At 30.9% G+C, this 21,486-nt stretch overlaps 1 protein-coding gene across 4 annotated transcripts in view; it reads right to left on the reverse strand.

The window, feature by feature from the left end:
* The window catches only part of DPYD (dihydropyrimidine dehydrogenase), an 895,784-nt gene that overhangs the window by 650,049 nt on the left and 224,249 nt on the right, over positions 1-21,486 (reverse strand). For all 4 annotated transcript variants that reach the window (XR_008473049.2, XM_035252229.3, XM_054236576.2 and 1 more), the window contains one exon: positions 4,446-4,607. Coding sequence is in view for 3 of the 4 variants with exons in the window: in XM_035252229.3 (XP_035108120.1) it covers positions 4,446-4,607 (162 nt within the window). In the remaining variant the exon portion in view is untranslated. The remainder of the gene's footprint in view (positions 1-4,445; positions 4,608-21,486) is intronic.

The raw sequence follows: 21,486 nt of genomic DNA on the forward strand, positions 1-21,486 counted from the left end.
TGTTAATGAAAAATCCAATTCAATTCCACATACTTAATGGGTACAAAAATACAGTTAGATAGAACAAGATCTACTGTTCAGTAGTACAAGCGTTTAACTGTAATCATTTACTGTATATTTCAAAGTAATTATTGCATTACTAAAAATAGTATATGCTGATACAACAAGAACTGAGTAAGTCAAATGAGAGGTGATAGTTTAGAAACCTGCTGAGAGACAAAACTTAAAGCAAAATTTAAAAAACAATAAAGTATTTAAAAAAACAAAGAAAAATCTAAAGATAACTCTTTTCTGAATGAGTCACCTGATTTCATCTAGAATTGCATGTAAGTTTCATTCTCTTTTTTTGGCTTAAAACAACAGAAATTTCTTTCATTTTTTAATATTTCAATAGTTTTGGGGAACAGGTGATTTTTTGTTACGTGGATAAGTTCTTCAGTAGTGATTTCTGAGATTTTGGTGTACCCATCACACAAATACTGTACTCTGTACTCCACGTGTAGTTTCTTATCCTCCCATCACCATTCCCCTTCCCTCTAAGTCCACAAAGCCTATTTTATCATTCTTACGCTTTTGTGTCCTCACAGTTTAGCTCCCACTTATGAGTGAGAACAGGCAATGTTTGGTTTTCCATTCTCGAGTTACTATACTTAGAAAAATGGTCTCCCACACCATCCAACTTGTGGCAAATGCCAATATTTCATTCCTTTTTATGGCTGAGTAGTATTCCATGATATGTATGCTGTGTGTGTGTATACACACATTTTCATTATCCACTCATTGATGGACTGATGTGTATTTCGGAGGGTTCCATATTTTTGCAAGTGCAAATTGTGCTGCTATAAACATGTGTGTTCAAGTGTCTTTTTCATATAATGACTTCTTTTCCTCTGGGTAGATACCAGTAGTGGGATTGCTAGATCAAATGGTAGATCAACTTTTAGTTCTTTAATAAATCTCCACACTGTTTTCCATAGTGGTTGTACTAGTTTGCATTCCCACCAGCAGTGTAGAAGTGTTCCATTTTAACCACATACATACCAAAATCTATTATTTTTTTATTTTTAAATTATGAACTGCTCTTGCAGGAGTAAGGTGGTATTATATTCTAGTTTTGATTTGCATTTCTGTGATGTTTAGTGATGTTGAGAATTTTTTTCACATTTTTGGTGGCCATCTATCTATCTTCTTTTAAGAACTGTCTATTTGTGTCCTTAGCCTACTTTTTGATGGGAGTTTTTTTCTTGCTGATCTGTTTGAGTTTCTTGTAGTTTCTGGATAATAGTAATATAAAAGTATAAAATCTAAATAAAAGTAAAGTGCTAAGAGGTATATACCATAAAATGGTATATTTCACAAGTATTAGAAAAATCTTCTAAAATGGTTTTGTAAAATAAATTCTATATTTAGATACCAATATCATAATCCAGTATATTCCTAAAAATTCAAAATTGAGGTGGTAATTTTAATTATAAATTTTCCAGCTCTAATTTATTTTGACACACAGTCAACTTTTGGAAGATTGGAATTTTAATTTTAACCTTTCTAAATTTCCTCCATAACTTTTTAATTAGTAGAAAAGAACTGATTTGACATGCAGCTAATTTTCTACGTAAAATCTTTTTTTTTTTTTCAAAATTTAGGCAATGGGTAGAAAGATGCATTCTCATTTCTTTCTCCTTTTGCAACAATTCATTAATTAAATTTCAGAAGCAATGGTGGTCTAGGTGGTCTATTAAATGTAATCTATATATGTTTCTTTAAAAATTCCAATAAACACACAAATAATTTTTTAAAACAAAATTTTCAAGAGTTCTATTTGTACAGAGAAATTTAAAAACCATCATGAGATTGATACAATTTATATTAAACTATTATTTCCAAGTTATTTTATTGAAACAATGTTATGATAGAATTACAATATTACTAGGGGAAAAAGTGCCTTCTAGAGTGAGCCACAATCAACCCTATAGCCTGTTTATTGCATGAACATACCAGTGTGTGAAGCAAGATCACTTCTTCATACTGCAAATGTGGAAACATCAAAAGGATGAGTAGTAATGATAACACAATACTCATCCCCAACTCTGCCAAAATAAAAAATAAAAAAAGCAGCAGCTGGCTTCCTGATCCTACAGCAGGCTATGCATCATGTGATTTATTCCTTTTCCACTGTGGTCTTTCCAAATCACATGCTCATGTTCAAATGGAGAATAAGGTATGTACCTAACCAATAATGGCAGACTACTGAGTTGATATTTTAAAAAAATCATTTATAATTCATGGGAAAAACAATTTTGAAAAATACCATAGTATTTTAATCTTCCTAACCTTTGCTTAATTTAGTTGAAAAATTAGGTTTGTATTTCTTTAAAGGTCAAAAATCAATAATTGTTTTATCAAACAATCAAAACATAAAATTATTTGCATCATGTTGCACTTCAACTTAAATTCTCATGTCAATAGTTTAGTAATTTGAAGAACAGTAACATTTTGCACCTTACACTTTTTTTCCTTGAATATCAGTGAAAAAGAAGTTACTCATTTTTTTTAATCTTCCTAACAACTTTAATAGCTGGATAAACTGAAGTAAACCACACACTGACCTAGGAATACAGGACTTTCTAAAACCAGGTACCTACCCTAACGAGCCAACCCCCCACAAAAAAGACGAAAAGCTTTTCTAAGTAGTTCCCACAGGGACATTTTTTATTCATAATTTGATATTGAAATCATACTTATACAAAGTATAATAGGAATGGAATAAGCAGATATATTCCTATTCTATATCCTTGATTCATTTAAAATGCATTTATTGCAGTCCTAATCTATGCATAACTCTTCATTAAGTGATACTTATAGCAAGACCTAAGTGTGACCACTCTCAAATTTTAGTGAGTTTCTAATGAATTCTGTACTGACAGCACATGTGATGCTCTGTCTTAAACAGACTGCTCTGGGAATGGGTGGTAGAACCAAGTAAGAGTTCCCAGATGGATAGTGTTCCCAGAGAATAGAATTAAAACCATGTGAGAGTTTCCAGAGAAATTATGTGTTTCTTTCTTTCTTTCTCTCTCTCTCCCCCCTTCTCTCTCTCTCTCCCTCCCCAAACACACACACACACACCTACCTCTCATCAGATCACTGACAAACTAATAATATCATTTTAATTCATTTGTTTTAAAATGTTGTGTTAGTTGATATACACAGTATGTGACCTTTCACTTACTGCATTCTGTGAAAGCTTGCCCCAGTTTAATGAAGAGGCAATGGGTCCCCAAAGAAAGATGAGGGGGAATTCAAGTGAATCTTCTCCATCAACTAAGGATTTTCACAGCTTGTAAAGATCATACTTTGTACTGGTCAGGTAAGCCTAATGCAATTTTGAATTTGGTAAGAAAAGAAATTAAATCCCGGAATTTATTGCAACAATTCGCAACCTCAAATTGTTTCTATTTTTTTATTCCCAGGAGCTCTTCTTTAGAATTAACCTGTCAGAAAGCAGGAAGGGAATAACCCTGATTTATTACTAAAAGCAAAGTGAGACTTAAGCTTGAGGAATATTATGGGAAGGGTCCTAAAATGAAAGAACATGTTGTGTTTACATTGACAAAACCAGATCAGTAAATCATTAACTAAAAATCTAGTGTTGGCGGGCATTGAATTTGACCTTCTAGACAACTAGTCCCCAAAGATTATAAAATCTTACTATATCTCCTTCATATAAGCTGATCATTTAAATGATACATGGGAATTAACCTGCTTGTTGACTCCAAATAGGAGACCTCAGAGAGACCAAGAGTGTCTGGAGAACCAGAGTCTTTTACAAATGATTCATTAAAGAGAAAGCCAGGATCAAAGTCTGTGGGATAAATAGTAAAAAGTGCTTTCATTTTATTTCATTATGCATTTTTTATCCAAATAACAGAGCTGATTCCAAACTATAAGTTCACCATATTTAATGACATTCTTAATGTTGTTAAATAGCATTACTCAGTTTCAGGGTTTTTGAAAATTCTCTAACCTTTATTAGTCAAAGAATATAACAAAATATGCTGTATTTCAAGCTTTAAAGATTAATGAGAGTTTCAGGGAAAGGAATTTGTTAAGGAATATAGCCTTTTCATCAGAGGGTCTGCTTGCCATACGTCAATATAAAGTTAATGAATAAGTTCAATTTTCAGATCATCTAATTTATATAATTTCACTCAAAAGTATTTTAATAGCCTGCTGGGATTGCAACTAATTTGACATATGGTTTTAGAAACTTCATTTTTGTAGTCAAGCTGCTGAATAAAAATAAAGTTTGTTGTACAAAACATAATTGAGCTGTTTGTCACACTAAAAATGTTGGGTATCAACAGAGCACCAAGGATTAAAGTTAATTTAAGATATTTGTGCATGGTGATGGTAGTGGGGGAAAGCAATGTGCATATAATACATACCTCAGTAGCAAATTGCTGCAATCCACCAATATTAATGGGTCCCTCTTCAGTGGCATGTAAATTGCATCCACCTACACAAAGATCAGATGTTGGACATACCATTCCACAAGTCAGACCAAGTGGGTTGTCAGAAAAAATCATCTTAGCAGCTCCATAATAGTTCTGTAAAATTAATACAAAATAAAATTATACTACAAAAAAATATACTTTAAACATCCAAATTATGACAAACAGATTATTTCATCCACAAGGTAATTAGATTGAAGATAATGATGTGTATAAGATGCATAGGTTTCAATACCACTATCAGGAACCATCAATTAAAACTTAGCAGAGAATTTGACACATAGGAATAGTCAATGCATAGTATATTGATAAATGAATACCAACTTTAGAAAACGGAACTTTAAAATACAAATGTTCTGTAAATAGTTTTCATTTACAAGTCATCTAACTATATCTTGTCGCAAATTGTTTCATTTTTTAACAAATGTAAGTTAGAAAGCATTGTTTGAACAGACCCACAACCTAAAAGTTAAAACAACAACAAAAAGGTTGTACTCAGGTTATCCTCCATTTAACTAAATTAAAAGCAGCCAGAGCTCTCATTATTTTGGAACACAATTTGGTCATAAACTGGAACACCATAGCATTATTTCCTGAACATAAGCTGAATATCTGGGAAATTTTTTCCTCTAATCAAAAGTAAAAACTGCATCTGACCAGTACTCCTGAAAACTATGAAGTACATCAAAAATAACAGAAGTCTGACAAATTTTAATAGTCAAGAGAAGCCTAAAGACACATGATAAATAAATGTATTGTGGTAATTTTGATGATATCCTGAAACAAAAAAATGTAAAAATTAAGAAAATCTGAATAAACTTCAGACTTTAGTTAATAAAAATGTATCAATATTGTTTCACTAATTGCAACAAATGTACCATACTAATGTAGGGTGTTAATAATAGGGATAATTATGTGTGTATATGGGAACTCTCTGCGCTACGGTCACAATTTTTCTACAAATCTAAAACTGCTCTAAAATACATTTTAAGAATGGAGTTGATAGAGTACACTTAACAATATAAACAATGCATTTATTTTTCCTTTGGCTTTTATTTATAATAATTTTAAGGTCTTTGAAAGTATACACACTGCTTCCATGAAAAGCCTCAGACGTAAGTACAAATTCCAGTTGATTACTGAATACTGACAACAAAAAAAATGACATTATTTATTGACTTTTTATATATTCCCAGCACTTTAAAAGACTTCGATTTACTATTATCACAAATTATTTTATTTACTCTTATCATCCCTCACTAAACAGTATGTCCATTGCTCAATCAAAAATTCCTAGACACAAGAAGATACAGGACCAAATGCCTGATAAGAAGAAGAAAACAATAACTAAAAGAAGCAAATACCTATGTGATCCAGCAATTTGAGTCAGAAAAAAAAAAATCTTAATAAAAAATCAGAAAAAGAAAAAAAAAATAGCACCAGAATACTGGAATCTGTTTAAAAATAATCAAACTGACATTTTAGAACTAAATAAACATTTTAAAATAAAAGCTGATGCATAGCTTTCACAGCATTCATGGTGGTTTAACAGTATTTGTCTTGTCAGTGCTCTTCTTCAGCAAAGAACAGTTACATCTGCCGCATAAGAATGGTTCTTATACAAATATTTTCCTAATATATAGTATGAATGTGGTATGAAATTCAATTCACAAGTAATAAGCCTGAAATATAAAGGGTAAATAATTAGCAAAGGATCATAAAGCAGATAAGTAGCAGAGATAGGATTCATACTAAAGCATACTGTCCAAGACTCAATAGATTACAGAATCTAGTTACAGTGGTCTTATTTAGCTACAGTTGATATCTTATAAACACACACCACATGCATACACACACAAAAGTTCTATTCAATATAAGCTGCAGGACATATAGCTAGCCCATTAGATTCATTACACTTTATATTTAATGAGTTTTTATTACATAGTTCTTTTACTTGTGGTCTTTTCATCAGTTCAATGAAAAGTTATAATAAGTTAAAACTCTATTTCTTTTAATTAAGAGATTAGGATCTGCTTCTTCCCCCAAATTGGATCAGATTTACCATTGTGTTTGTCAGAGTTTTTGGTAGTGTCTCTAAAACAGGTTAATAATAAATCATTAAGCTATCAAAGCATAATATTCAAAAGTCAACGTAGAAATATCTTACACATAGAGAAGAAAAATGCGTAAAAGATTATACTCACTTCATTAATAAATAAAGAATAGACAATAAAATCTGAGTCAAGGGCATTTGAGGCTGCCATGGCTTAATTGGCAAATTCTATAAAACATTTAAATAACAATTTATGCCAATTTTTCAAAAATACTTCTAGAACATACAAGAGGGATTTATCTCAGAAATGCAAGGCTGGTTTATAATAAAATATAAGATATCAGAATAAAAGAAAAAAAATCACACAATCATATTAAAAGATGCAGAAAAGGCACTTGACAAATTCAATATCCATCATAACAAAAGCTCTGAAAAAACTACAAATAGAAAGAAACTTCATCACATTAATAAAAGGCCTCTACAAAAACCCACAGTTAACATCTCATTTTATAGTGAAAACTGAGTGCTTTCCTCCAAGATCAGGACAAAAATGTTCACCGCATCAGTCACAGAGTCGAAGTTCTCCAGAGACACAGAACTAATAGGGGGTGTATGTGTGGGTTTGTGTGCGCGCGTGTGTGTGTCTGTGTATACATGTGTGTGTATGTATATGAGATTTATTATAGGAAACTGGTACACAATTAGAAACCTACAAATTTCCAAGATCTGCAATTTCAGTCAGCCAGCTAGAGGCACAGAAGAGCCAAAGCTTTAGTTCAAGTCTGAGTTGGAAGGCCTGAGAACCAGTTAAGTTTTAGTTTTAGTTGTGGTCCGAAAATAGAGGAGAAAGCCAATGTTTCACTTCAAAGGTAGTCAGACAGGAAGAATTCTGTATTACTCAGGGTAGGGCTAGCCTTTTTGTTTTATTCAGTCCTTTAACTGATTACATGAGGCTCACCCACACTAGGGAAGGCTATCTGCTTTACTAACTTACTGATTTAAATGTTAATTTCTTTAGAAAACACTCTCACAGAAACACCCAGAAAAATATTTAACCAAATACTTGGGCACACAAAGATCCAATCAATTGGAGACATAAAATGAGCCATCAAACTGAATTACAACTTCTATTCAACACAGTATTTGAAATTTTTACTAGATAATTAGGCAGGAAAGAAAGGAGGAAGAGACAGAGGGGGAAGGTAAAGAGAGAAGGGGAGACAGACACACATACACACACACACACACACACACAGAGAGAGAGAGAGAGAGAGAGAGAGAGAGAGAGAGAGAGAGAGAGAGAGAGAGAGAAAGAGGGAGGTTATCCAGATTGGAAATTTAAAAAAAAATTCTATTTCCATGGAAAATGATCTTCTAAATACAAAATTCTCAGTAATCCACTAAAATACTATAAGAAGTAATAAGTACAGCAAACTTATAGGATACTAGATTAAAATACAAATTAATTGTATTTCAATATGTTAGTAATGAACAAACCAAAAATAAAATTGAGAACAATTCCATTTACAACAGCAACAAAGAAAATAAATTATTCAGAACTATATATCTTAAAAACTATAAAAAGTATCAAATTTATACCCTGAAAACTATAGATAATCATTGAAAGGAACTAAATAAGACCCAAATAAATGAAAAATACATCCCATAATCATGGGCCAAAAGACTAATTATTGGGATAGCAATACTACCCAAATTTATGTAAAATTTCAATAAAATGTCTACTAAAATCCCAGCTAATTTGCAAAAATTGACAAGCTGATCCTAAAATTCATATGAAAATCCAAAGGATCCAGAATAGCTAAAATAACGAAATAAGAATGAAGATAGAGGACTAACACTTCCTGATTTCAAAAGTTACTACAAAGCTACCATAACGAAGGTAGTATGGTACTGACATGACGATAAACATGTAGATCAATGTGATAGAAATATGAGACCAGATAAAAGCCTTCACATTTATGTTCAATTAATTTTTGTAAAGGTTTCTAAGGCAATTCAATGGGAAAGACTATTCATTTCAATAGATGGTGCTGGAATATCTGAAATATCCACATGCAAAAGACTGAAGTTTGACCCTATCTCACACCCTATCTCACAAAAATGAACTAAAAGTAGATCCATAGATCTGGGGATCTGAGAGGGAGTGGACAATGACTGCTAATAAGTATGGAGTTTCTTTTAGGGGTGATAATATTGTTCTCAAATTGATTGTGGTGATGGTTGAAACTTCAAATGTACTAGACATCAGTAAATTGTCAAGTTCACTTACATGAGCAAATGTATGGGAAGTGAATATATCTCATAAAAGCTGTTATGTTTTAAAGCATGCATTTGAAGAAGTGGGAATTATATACTCAATTTAATAAAGAAATAATTGCATAAAATAGCTAGATTATATATAAAACTGGGCAATGACCTGTAGGGCAATAAAACATAACTTTTGGGGTCATTTTTCTTCTGAACAGAAATTATATCTCTACTTGACACAAATCTAGTTAACACATACATTCACAGCCTAAATTTTTAACTAAGAATAAATAGCAAAGTGAGTCAATGGTTCTTTCTCCTAGAAAACTAAATAGTACTTAGTTGTTCCCTTGTAATAAAAAGACACAGTTATCTCCTTGGCCTTACTTTCTGGTTTTGGATAACTTTACTTAATAATAACGAACATGAGCAATTACTAACTTAGAATTAATCAGTCTATTTCTAAGCAAACATACTTAGTTCCTGCTGAAGCCTACTGATCTCTTCACTTAGTATATCCAGCTGAGTAGGTCATCACTGTGAGAAATAATCTGAAAGTCACTGTCAGTATTATTTCCTCCTCTTCCATGACATCGCAGAAACATTTGACATGATTGATTAACAAATATTTGTTGACTGACTCATTAACTCAAAACTCCCATTGTATAATTAGAATTGCCCTCGTAATATAAAAACAGTAACATGCAAATAATTTGATCTGCAATTGGTAGAAAACTTTTAAGAATATTTGGGGTAAAAAAAACAGCACAAAAAATATAATCCAATTAAACACTTAAGTATCTTTCCACAAGAATATTGTTTCATGAGCCCCAAATTGGTTTCAAGATGGCACATAAAATATCCCAAGAACAGAAAGAGACACGTTTGAATAATTGCAACAAATAAAATATTTAAAATAATACTTACAGTCCATGATTTTTCTACAGCTGTCAAATGACAAGTGCCTGATCTACCACTGTCATGAAATTGTATAATAATTCTTTAACACTCTCGTGACTCTAAGTATAACCCTTTCACCAAAACAAATTGTATAGGAAATTAAAATTTTTTTAAGTTAGTAAGGATTTATTGAATGTCTTCTAAATATAAAGCATTATGTGTATTTTTTTTTAAGAAAAAAAAAAACAAGTATATGCTTCCTGATATCAAGATGCTTTAGCATCAGAGTAAGAAGTCATTTCAGGTTAAGGCATCCAGCATCAGCTTTAAATGTGTGACACTCAAAATAATTCTGGGTGTGACAGGTCTAAGATAAGAGAGAATGATAGCCACATCATACTGGATTGATATGAGTAAATATTCAAGAAAGTTCAGAACAGGGCTTGGCATAATGACTTCGCAATTTGGCTGAGGTAATTCATTCACTTGAGAAAGATTATTAGAAGATATATTTGAAAAATATGCACAAACAAAATTATGGAGGATTCTGACTGGCAAGCTGAGGGATTAGTATTTAATTAAAGCTTTTTTAATAGAAGGGTTCCAGTATTAAGAAATTAACTGAGAAAATTATTGAATAGATGATGTGAAAATTCTTGGAAAGGAAGGGGAAAGGCAGGGAACCTAAGGGAGGTTACACAATGATGCCTGGAAAGAGGAAAGCCTGGGCATGTACCATAGAATAAAGAAGAATGATTTTGCAAATGGGTTGAACCAACATTAAGCAATGATTCAGAAGTCACCTTTGCAACCTATCTCTTACAAATAACTTTGAAAAAATGGTAGATAACTCCATTGTTTAGGGATCTTAGTATTCACAACCAAAGACACTCGGAAACCTATTAAAAGGGGAATACCACAACTCTTCCCACAGAGAACGTCAAGATCAATATCAATTTTTTCTCTCATAGCAAGTGGGAAGATTTGTTGGGTCCTCCTTCTACACAAGAGGTTTGATTTTTATTCCGTGAGCTCTTCATTCTTTTTCAAAGTAAAGGCAAGAAAATTTAAATTTAGAAGGGTACTTTATAGACACCCCAGCAGTCTCCTTCTAGACAATACACACTACTTCAACTGGTTCATGTTATTCAATCAGTCACAAGCATTTCACTGTTTGATCATGTGAAGAAAAATTTACAGGGCTATGTCAGGAGAGACACAAAATACGTATCAGATTTTTTTGTACATAGAGATATTTTGTGTACAAAACATTAGGACTTTCAATCCTTCTTTTAACAAAAATCTAAAAACAAAAATAATATTTGAAATGTTTGTTTTTTTAAATCGATACAAAAATATAGACATTGAATGTTCTTTGGCCCATTAATTTACTCACAATTTGCAGGTATTGAATTTTCTATTAGTCCTTGAGGTTTTAAAAGCATGTTCATAGGCACAACATGTGCCATTTAGGTGAGTTAATTTTAAAATAATTTTAACTTCTATATTTTGCTTTTTATTTTAAAATTACAGCATGAAACTGCATTAGTGTCATTCCTCCACAATTTAATGATTTTTAAAGTCATTATCAAGAACTGGAAAACTCACAAGCCGCTATCCTGTCATATGGTATAACTAATTTAACAAATAGTCCTATCATATTCAAGTCTTCATATCACTACAAGATTATCAATACAGCTGGTGGATTTATTTTAAAGTGTTCTTCCTTCTTCCAATGACAGTTTTCACAGATGGAAGCACCCTTCCAAGATAAACTCCAATCTGTTGCATTTAAAAAAATACTTGGGCTAAACTTCAAGAAGTTTGCATGTGTGAGAAGGGTGAATTAACATTACTTATATTTCTGGCTCAAACTGTAATGGTGAATGTACTGATGTACATTAATTGAACAGAAAATGTCTCTAGCACCACACACAGAAAGTACAAGCACAAAGAACACTCTGTGGAGCTTTCACCATCTCTCAATGAATAACCTGTGGGTCCTCAGATATTTGGCAAAAGAGAATGTAGATATATCATGAACAGGACACATGAAAATTCCTGACATCATCGTACTCATGCTCTTGTAGAAAAAAAAATGTAGACAGAAGAATAGGTTTGACTAGGTTTATTCTGAAAACTTATCTTTTCATATATTAGATACGCTACATTTTAGATCAGTTTTATACAATGTGATTTATTTTTAGAACTATACATTTAGTTCAGTGAGCCTCCTTTAAGCCTAAACATGTAAAGCAATTAATAATCATTCTTGTAGAAGATAAACTTTTTTTTGATCCTGAGACATTAAATTGGAACAAAAACACAGGCATGTATAAGAGCACGTGCACAGACACACACACACACACACACACACACACACACACATATACACGGGCTTTGAAGTCATCAACTAAATTTGAATTCAGCTTATACCACGCACATGCAATATGGCTGCGGAAATGTCATATCTTCAGCCTCGGTTTCATCACTTGAGACACAAAGATCAAAATTCTTTCTTCGTCAGGCATATTTATATTTTGTACTTTTTAACTATGCATGGATAAAATGCCTATTCCATTACATACTATAGAATAGATTCAATGAACTTAGGTCCCCACTCTACCCCTTTAGGCTTTTTCTCCCTAAAAAGATTTTCTTAAATATAAATACTATGAGTTACCTATATAAATTTTAAAAGTCACTTCTATTACTCCTATTTTCTGCATCCTATCCTCCTTTTTCTTTTTAATATACTTAAGAATTCATAATTTTCCCCATGAGTTAGTCAAAATAACTTAGTCTATGTGTGCACATGTATTCATCATTCATCAACTACGTGAGAGCACATTTGATAAGCAGTAAATATGAATGAAGAATCAACATTGTTGCCTCTATATTGTTCTAGCTAAATGAAATAAAACTTTCATCTATAACAAAACCCATTCTTTCCATACTTCATATCAGATAACATTTATTTTAAAGACCTTTATTAATATTTCCTCTTTTTTCCAGTTGGAAGCATACTGCCAGATGTACTTCATACAACAGCCTTTTGATGACTGTATTTGTAAATATATATTTTCCATAGTCTTATATTTTTATGACATGACTTGTTTTATTAAGGTCAGAGATCATGACTAATCTACCACTTTTGTCTGTAATCATGTAGTCAACTACATATATAATACTAGAAAATGAATTACTGATTACTAATTATCTTCTTCTTCTTCTTCTTCTTCTTTTTTTTTGACAGAGTCAGGCTCTGTCACTCAGGCTGGAGTACAATGGTGAGATCTCCGCTCAGTGCAACCTCCTGGGTTCAAGCGAATCTCCTGCCTTCGCCTACTGAGCAGCTGGGACTGCAGGGCTGCACCACCATGCCCAGCTAAATTTTGAATTTTTTTAGTAGAGATGGGGTTTTTCCATGTTGGCCAAGCTGGATTTAAACTCCTAAACACAAAAGACCCAGCCGCCCTGGCCTCCCAAACTGGTGGGATTACACATGTGAGTCACTGTGCCTGGCTGACTTATCTTTTAATCCTGAAAATGAACATCTCTATAAAACGCAAAAATAAGAAAGAGCTTCATAATTTTTGAATGACCAATTAAAGTTAAGTAACATGAATGCATTTTCTAAAATTATAAAAGTATACTTTATCCAGTGAAAATAATTATAAATGCAATAAATTTTATAAGAAATCTAGAGAATTAAGGTTTTCATTTCCAGTAAGTTATAAAGAAACTTGAAGAGAGAAATAAAAAGATAAAAGGTTATTTTATTTAGTGTGCAGTAGAGTTTGTGTAATTTGCTTCAAAGAGATACGATACTTTTCTACATCTAAACACTAATACAAATACACTAATACAAAAAAACTAATACAAATACAAAGGTGTTAGAGCTAGTCATCATTAGAGTTTAAAAAAAGCATTAGGCATTGAAATAATTCTACAATTTCATTTATTAATATTACAGAACTTGCAAGCAAATGAGAATATTTTAGTTCGAGAAATTATTGAGAGGTTAAGATTATTATTCAAAAAATCTCCCATGTTAATGTCAAATATATATATATATTAAAACATATGCATAACTTACATATAAAATGCTGAAAAGTTTTTCTTTCATGACTTTTTATGCCATGCCAAAAAAATGATTATTTATGCCATTAAATCTAGACTGTAATATCACACCATTTGTTCTACACAAAAAAAGTCAGACTGTTTTGTAAGAGTTTGTTCTTTATTGACAAGAATATGAGTAATTCCTTCATTGAAAGACTGTTGTGATATGTACTATTATTATGCGTTATATTCTCTGGTGGATGTTAAAAGGATTTTCAAAAAAGTCTCTACGTACATTAATTTAGTCCCATTAATAGCTTCAAAAATATAATTAGCATCAATTCTAATAACTTACTTTAAAATTTAAAATTTTTCAAAGTAGTTTCAAAAAAACTAAACCTAAATTTCTTTAACATAAAGTCTATTACAATTGTCACCCAACACTTAAGATGTTAATAGCGCTTATAAAATTTTGTCATGATAGCAAAGGCTCCAGCCTTTTATATTTTAATGCTAGTTCATAATGTGCATAGTTTGTTAATATAGAGCTTATACTGTAATACAAACACACACTGCACAAGAAATCTGGAAAATTCAGTTATACTATCAAGCAGCTGTGTGATCTGACATAAATCACCTAGCTTGGCTGAGTTTCAAATTTATTTTCTATACAATGAGATGCCTAGTTCAATCACATTTTCTTTTGGTCTATATTCTGCTACAATGAAGCTTACTCATTAATATTAAAAAAATACCCAAACTAGTATCCTATGTGTTTCTTTATACAGATTTCTCTTTCTCTTAATATTATGAAAGAAAATAGTTGTGATTCCAATTTAATTTATATATATCTCTCTCTTTTATATCATTAGTATGCTTTTTAAATAACTTTTATCAAATATTTACAAACGTATATGTTTAAATTTGTCTATACTATACACAACCATAAACAATATGATGTTATTTGTTTCATATAAAATTGGCTTAAGATGTATAATAAAAATTCTTTCTCATTTATACTAACATGACACTCGTATTTTAAGTTGTTTACATTTTATAACTTATAATTGACTAACATTTGCTTTGAGCTACAGGCTTTTCAAATCTGAACTTCTTCTATTTAAGTAAATGTAAATAAAATCAGTGACTATTACACATTGTATCAACTGTGATTAAAAGTAAAAATGTAACCTTGTGATGTCCCAAATATATATACAGTAAAACAGAAACAAGATAGATTTTACATAATCATTAATGATTCAATAGACAACGTTATATCCATCCATTTTTTTCACACCAGAGGTTAAGATGTGACATTTAAAAAATAATACCCCTGTCCTTTGTCTTTAACACTAGTAAATTTAGTATTCTACGATTTGCCAGATTCACGACTATGAAGTTATTTATTAAAAATAAAGTCTAGATTCTGGAAAATTCAGTTAATAGTTACATTAACTACAGTAACATTTGTGATAAATGAATGAGTCAAGTTGTGCATACATTTACATTAATAATTAGAAATTAATATTTTATTATAATCTGAACATGGTGCTTGTAATTATTCTGCATAACTCTTTTTCAGTTTACAATGCTAGTTTTGCATGCAGAAAATAAGCTATGATACTTTGAAAATAAATGTAATATCAAGGAGATGCTTTTAGTTAGTAACAATATTTACTAGACAGCATTGAGATTAAAACAGCTTGGTTCTGTTACATACAGATGGATTGGCAGGACAAAGAATATTTGAAAACAGGTCTCAGTAAATATGAAATTAAACAGACAATAAAGGTGACATTAGAATACCAGGGTAATTATCCAAAAAACATATTTGGAACTATTTTAGCCATTTGAGGGAAAAAAGTTCTTGATCTTTCTCTCATTCTTTCGACCACAATGAAAACTTAGAAATAGGGTCATGTGCTATTGGGAAACTTCTCAGTTTTATTTTATTTCATTTTACTACTGAATTTCAATATATGTTTATTATAAAATATATGTCCATTAGAAGAAGCAAAATAATATAGTTATTATAAGAAAAATGTTAAAAATCTAACTTCACCCTATATCAACCTCAATCAAATGAAGAAACTAAATTACATCCTCCCTTTTTTTGTTTATATACAGATTAATCTTTTTTCCAGAAATAGTTTCATGCTATTCAAATTACTACATTTGTCCTTTTTCACTTACTATAAATATCCTTTTAGATCAATAAATATAAAATACAGTTTTAAGATTTGCTTCTTAACATTCTGTAATATAAATACAGCTGAACAAACTGAGCTAACACTTAAGTTGTCACCAGTTTGTGTTACCTTAAACAATGCTATAATTGTTTTAAATAATATCCTTGTACATGTATCCCTTTACATTGTAATACTTTATTTCTCTAGGTAGAACAAATTAATAAAGCATCCTGGTGAAACAGCATACATATTTTTAATTCTCAAATATGCACCCACCATATATTTGTTTGTTCTTTCCTTCCTGCTAGTAACATAGGAGTTTACTTTTCAACTTCAACAATTTGATAAGAGAAAACTGGTGTCTCATCTTTTCATTTACATATTACTAACTAATATGCAAGTAGACTTTCCTTAATATGATTAATAGTCACTTATATTACTTGTATAACAATATAATTTTTGTCTATGCCTGTACTGAGTTATCCTTCTCAAACAAATCTTCAGAAACTCTTTGATTAACAAAGATGTTAGCACTTGGCTTGAAACATGCATGGCAAATAATTTTTCAGTTGTTTTCAAGTGAGGTTAGTTTTTATTTTAAAATATATTTTTATAATGCAGGTAGTAAAATTTGTTCTTCTATACTTTATAGCTGCTTGTATTTAAAATTATCCTTAAATAAGTATTTTTCATATGTCAAATGTTAGTCCACCTGAAAAGTATTCTAGGAGATAACCTATGAAAGATTCTAAAAGTAAAGTCAAAATTATTCCAGAACTACTTATTGAAGAAGTCATTTATTTTCCACTGAATTGAAATGTCTTCTGCATTATATATCATATACTCATATTTACTTGGTTCTATTTATAGACTCTCATCTGTTTGAGAAATGTATATTCCTGTAACAGAATTACATTGTTTTGATTACAGCAGCTTTGTAGTATCAGTATCTGATATAATAAATCTTTTTTGTCTTATTTTTTAAAGTTTATTTCTTCCATATAGCTCTCCAATTACTATGCCAATATTTTCCTACACAAAATTTGGGTTTTTATCAATCTATACTATCCACTTACTCTTAAATCTTTATTGCACTTTTCCAGGGCATATTGAAAACTAGTTATCTGCTATGACTCTTCTAATTAGAAATTAAAACTATAGGAAAATAGCTTTTAAGTCATCTTAAATGTACCCATTCATGAATAGGCATATCCAAACACTGAAAATGACAAGGCAGCAAGTACATCAGAGAAATCAGTAGGAATCCTCGCAAAGGCATTTGCCAAACCATGTAAACATAGGCTTCTGTTTTAAGGGTCTCGGAGGACATAGGTTTTAAAAGAAAAAGTTCAAGGCCCATTGAAAGTCTGGATCTAACATAAGACTCAATCATAAAGCTAGGATCGCTTAAGTCCACATCACCAGAGAGAGAAATTAAAAGTAATCCTATCTCACTCCCACCTGAAATTGCACAAAAACTTTCCTGTCTTAAACTTGGGTACACAAGAAAAAGAGGGAAAATAATTTCCTTAGCAAATTAAATTTATAATAATATAGTCTTCCAGTGTATTTGTGGCCTGAGTCACAATCTTGGTGACTTGAAATAAACATCAAATCAGAAATTTAGTTTAAGGTGGTCCCAGAGGACTGGCTGTAAAGTCATTGTCTGAGGGAAGCAAAATATAAATCTCTTGTAAAGAAACTTGCATTCTTCACACTTGTCAGAGAATTTCCTCCAATAAGGCATCAACATAAAATAGCAGAGTAATAGGAAAAAAAAAATCAATGAACATACAAGGGAACATAAAGCAGTCAGTGGAGGCAGTAGATAGCACAGGCAGTACAATCAGACTCACAGAGACTTTCAATAGTAAAAGTGTCAAAATATAAAAAGTAATATTTTAAGTTTTAAGAAATAAAAGACTTGAAAAGATTAATGAAAACCTGGCAGATTATTTTTAAAAAAGCACAATAAACCTTAGAAATTAAAGATATAATTGTAGCTCAATGGACCATTTTAACAGTATATTTGAAACCAGTAAAGAAATTATAAGTGAACTTCAAAATAGAATTGAAGGAAATTATCTAGAATGAAACCCATACTATAAACAAAAAGATAAATGTATGAAACCTAAGAGTCATTGAGAACAAAGTAAAATGATCTAACATCTATCTAATTAGAGCTTCATAAAGACAGAGAGACACCGACAAATTTCCCAAAATGATGAAAAAAATCAATCCAGTTTCAATAATTCCAAAAAAACATAAGCAGGACAAATAAAAGGAAATACAGACTTAGATAAATCATTGTAAAATTGTTGAATGTCAAAAACTAAAAGATCTTCAAAACAGCACACTGAATATATATTAACCTCAATGAACAATAATTAGATTTCCATTCATTTTTCAATAGTAGCACTGTATGATAAAAGGCACCAAAATGGTAAGTTCTATGAGGCAGAAAAATAATAATAATAATTGCCAACCCTAAATTCTATAGTTAGTGAAAAAACTTTTCAAAAGTAAAAAAATAAAAATAAAAATAGCTCAGAAAGAAAAATTAAGATAGTCTGCCAACAACAACAACAAAAACACTTTCTGAATAAAATTTTATTTATTCTAAGTAAAACTGCTTCCACATGGAGATTGCAACATTGAAAAAAAGGACAAAAATGTGAATAAAGCTAATCCAATATTGATTAAATAAAGCAATTATCATACTCTCATCAAATTTTAAAAGAGAGAATTAATATACAAAAAAATCTTATAACATGGAAAGAGGTAATCAGAATTAAACCTTATTCTATGACACAAAACTCACTCACATTGATATTCTAAATGACACAAACCAACCCAAAATACATACTCCAAAATTGGCAGGTCATCCATAATGAAAATTGGCACACGAGTTCAGAATTATTTAAATCACATGGCATACTCAACTCTGCAAATCTGAAGGATAATGGCTTGTGTACCCTCTAGGTATATAACAGAGATAAAGGGGTGTGTGTGTGTTTGTATATGTGTATGCATGTGTAGAGCTTTATTAAGATATAATTCACATATCATATTTATACCAATTAATTTAGAACACTAATTTTTGATCACTCAAAAAAGATACTCCATCACTACTCGTAGTCATTACCCACTTTTATAAATACTCCTCACCTATTTTTGCCTGACTCTCCTGAGTCCCAGGAAATCACTTATCTACTTTGTTTCTATATATTTGTCTATTATGGACATTTTCTAAACTATTTCTCCTACCTAAGTGTTATTCTATAACTTTGGAGATCATGCTGATCAAAGGAGATAGAGTGTGTTTTTTTTTCATTCTGTTTTTAAGCTTTGTTCTACTGAGCACCATCTTACCGAAGATAGATAGTCAATACTCTTGAAATGGATAGAGGGGTTCATAACTATCATTGAACAATAAAGATGAAGGAAGTGACCTCGTGTACCAAGGGAAACCTGAAATCTTATCACTGATTTTTGTTGAATATACATAAATATTTACATTTTTAAAATTACTGGGTAATAAATTATTTACTTCCTAACGTTTTTTCTTCTAACTTACTTCTCTAATATAATAGTGGGAGAAAGCCCACTCAACTTACATAACAGGTTTTGTATTTGGACATTAGTTTCTAGGCACTGGGAAGTAACTACAGTTACTGAGCAAGGAAATCATAGAATTTGAGCAAAGTTTAGAAAATTATTCTAGAAATGATCAATATTTTGTTTGATAAGAGTATAAACCAATGCCATTGAAATTGAAAGGCAAACCCAATGGGAGAAAGCACCAAATCTATTGATGACGTTTCTGCTTTCCTGCTTTGTAACATCTGTAATATGTATATATGTGTGTGTGTATAGTATATATATAATATATACCTCTCAACCATACATATATATATATATATATACACACACATACAAACACATACACATTGAGCTAACTTCAATTTTGTTGTTCCTCTAAAATATAGATCTGTAACAAAGAAAAAACTTTTCTTTTACATCATATCATTTAGTCAGCTTTTCTGTAACATATATTATAAATTTATTTATCCATACACAAAAAACACATTAATCTAAGTATACAGATTTCACAAACACATGCAAAATTATGGAAAAACTGATGGCTTCAATTTAATGTAAAAGTTTTGAAGAGAACATTCCTCTATTCTTTTAAATAAAGGATCATTAAATCAAGGAACACTGTTTAAAAACACCATTTATTTCACTATATTGATAGATTTATTTCATGCATTCTCATATAAAGCAGTATTTTTGAAAAGAAAACCTATCAAGAAATATAACCCAGTATTCACAGTTTGATAAATCTGAAACGTGTACTTCCAATTGAGAGATACAATTGCAAACGACAGCCTGCACAAATGAAACAGAGAAAAACTGACTGAGGGGGGACAATAGAATGGAGTGTACCTTTCAAAACCAGAGCTGTAATCCAGTTTGTAAGAAAATAAAGAATGGAAGTATTGGCCTAAACTCCACTGAATCACAGAAGCCTAACACAATACAAAACAAGTGACATCCTTTTCTCAGAGAGGCGAAAGCCTCATTGAGTCTAGCGATTCAATTACCCTCTCAACCTGGAAAGAACCCCCCTCCTGCATTGAGGTCCACTGGCAAAGCAATGTGGGACAACCTACATTGTACACAGCTGGTTAATATCTAAAAACCTGCTTTAAAAAACAAGAATCTTTGACCTTTTATGATTGCTACAGTGATTCCTCAACAAAAAAATTACTTACAAAAGTTTTTTTTAATGTGTTTGACAAAAGATTATCTTTTCAATTAAACATCATCAAATATATCATATTCATACAGAAATCTTTTAAATACATATCTAAGCACAATGCTCCATTCGGTAAAGAATAAGAACAAATTAATGAAACAGAAAGAGTTTTGCCTAAAATACAGATGACTGTGATCTTGCTTAGACATTTTGTAAACTTCTCTAAGAATCCTATTTGTCTTTTTTTCTAGACATTCTAGACGTTTGTGTAGACCTTGAATGAATGAAGTGTGTACTCATAAAATAACTACTGAATTCTGAAATATCTATGAAAATATTGGGGTAGCCTGGATATTCTAAGATAGTCCATCATGATTCTCATATTTCCTCATGCTTGATGTGAGGAGTGTTAACTTAGACACACTTTTTAGTGAACATACTTTAGACTTCAAACTTTAGACGCTCCTTTTCTGATGAGATCTTTATTAAACAAATAAGATTTTATAAATACAAATTTATTTTAAAAACAGCAATTACTTGTACAATATTTACTATATTGAATGAATAGGGAAACAACTCCACATCAACAAAATATTTGTTGAGTAATTACTATATTAGACATTTTCGTATAAAAACATTATTCAGTTTATAACACAACTCTGTAAGATAGATGCTACCTTTCCTTCATAAGTGAAAGTAAAGAGGTAATTTTCCCCAGTTTTACAATAAGTGGTTCAA

This window comes from Callithrix jacchus, chromosome 7 (genome assembly GCF_049354715.1).
Source record: "Callithrix jacchus isolate 240 chromosome 7, calJac240_pri, whole genome shotgun sequence".
NCBI classification, from domain to species: Eukaryota; Metazoa; Chordata; class Mammalia; order Primates; family Cebidae; genus Callithrix; species Callithrix jacchus.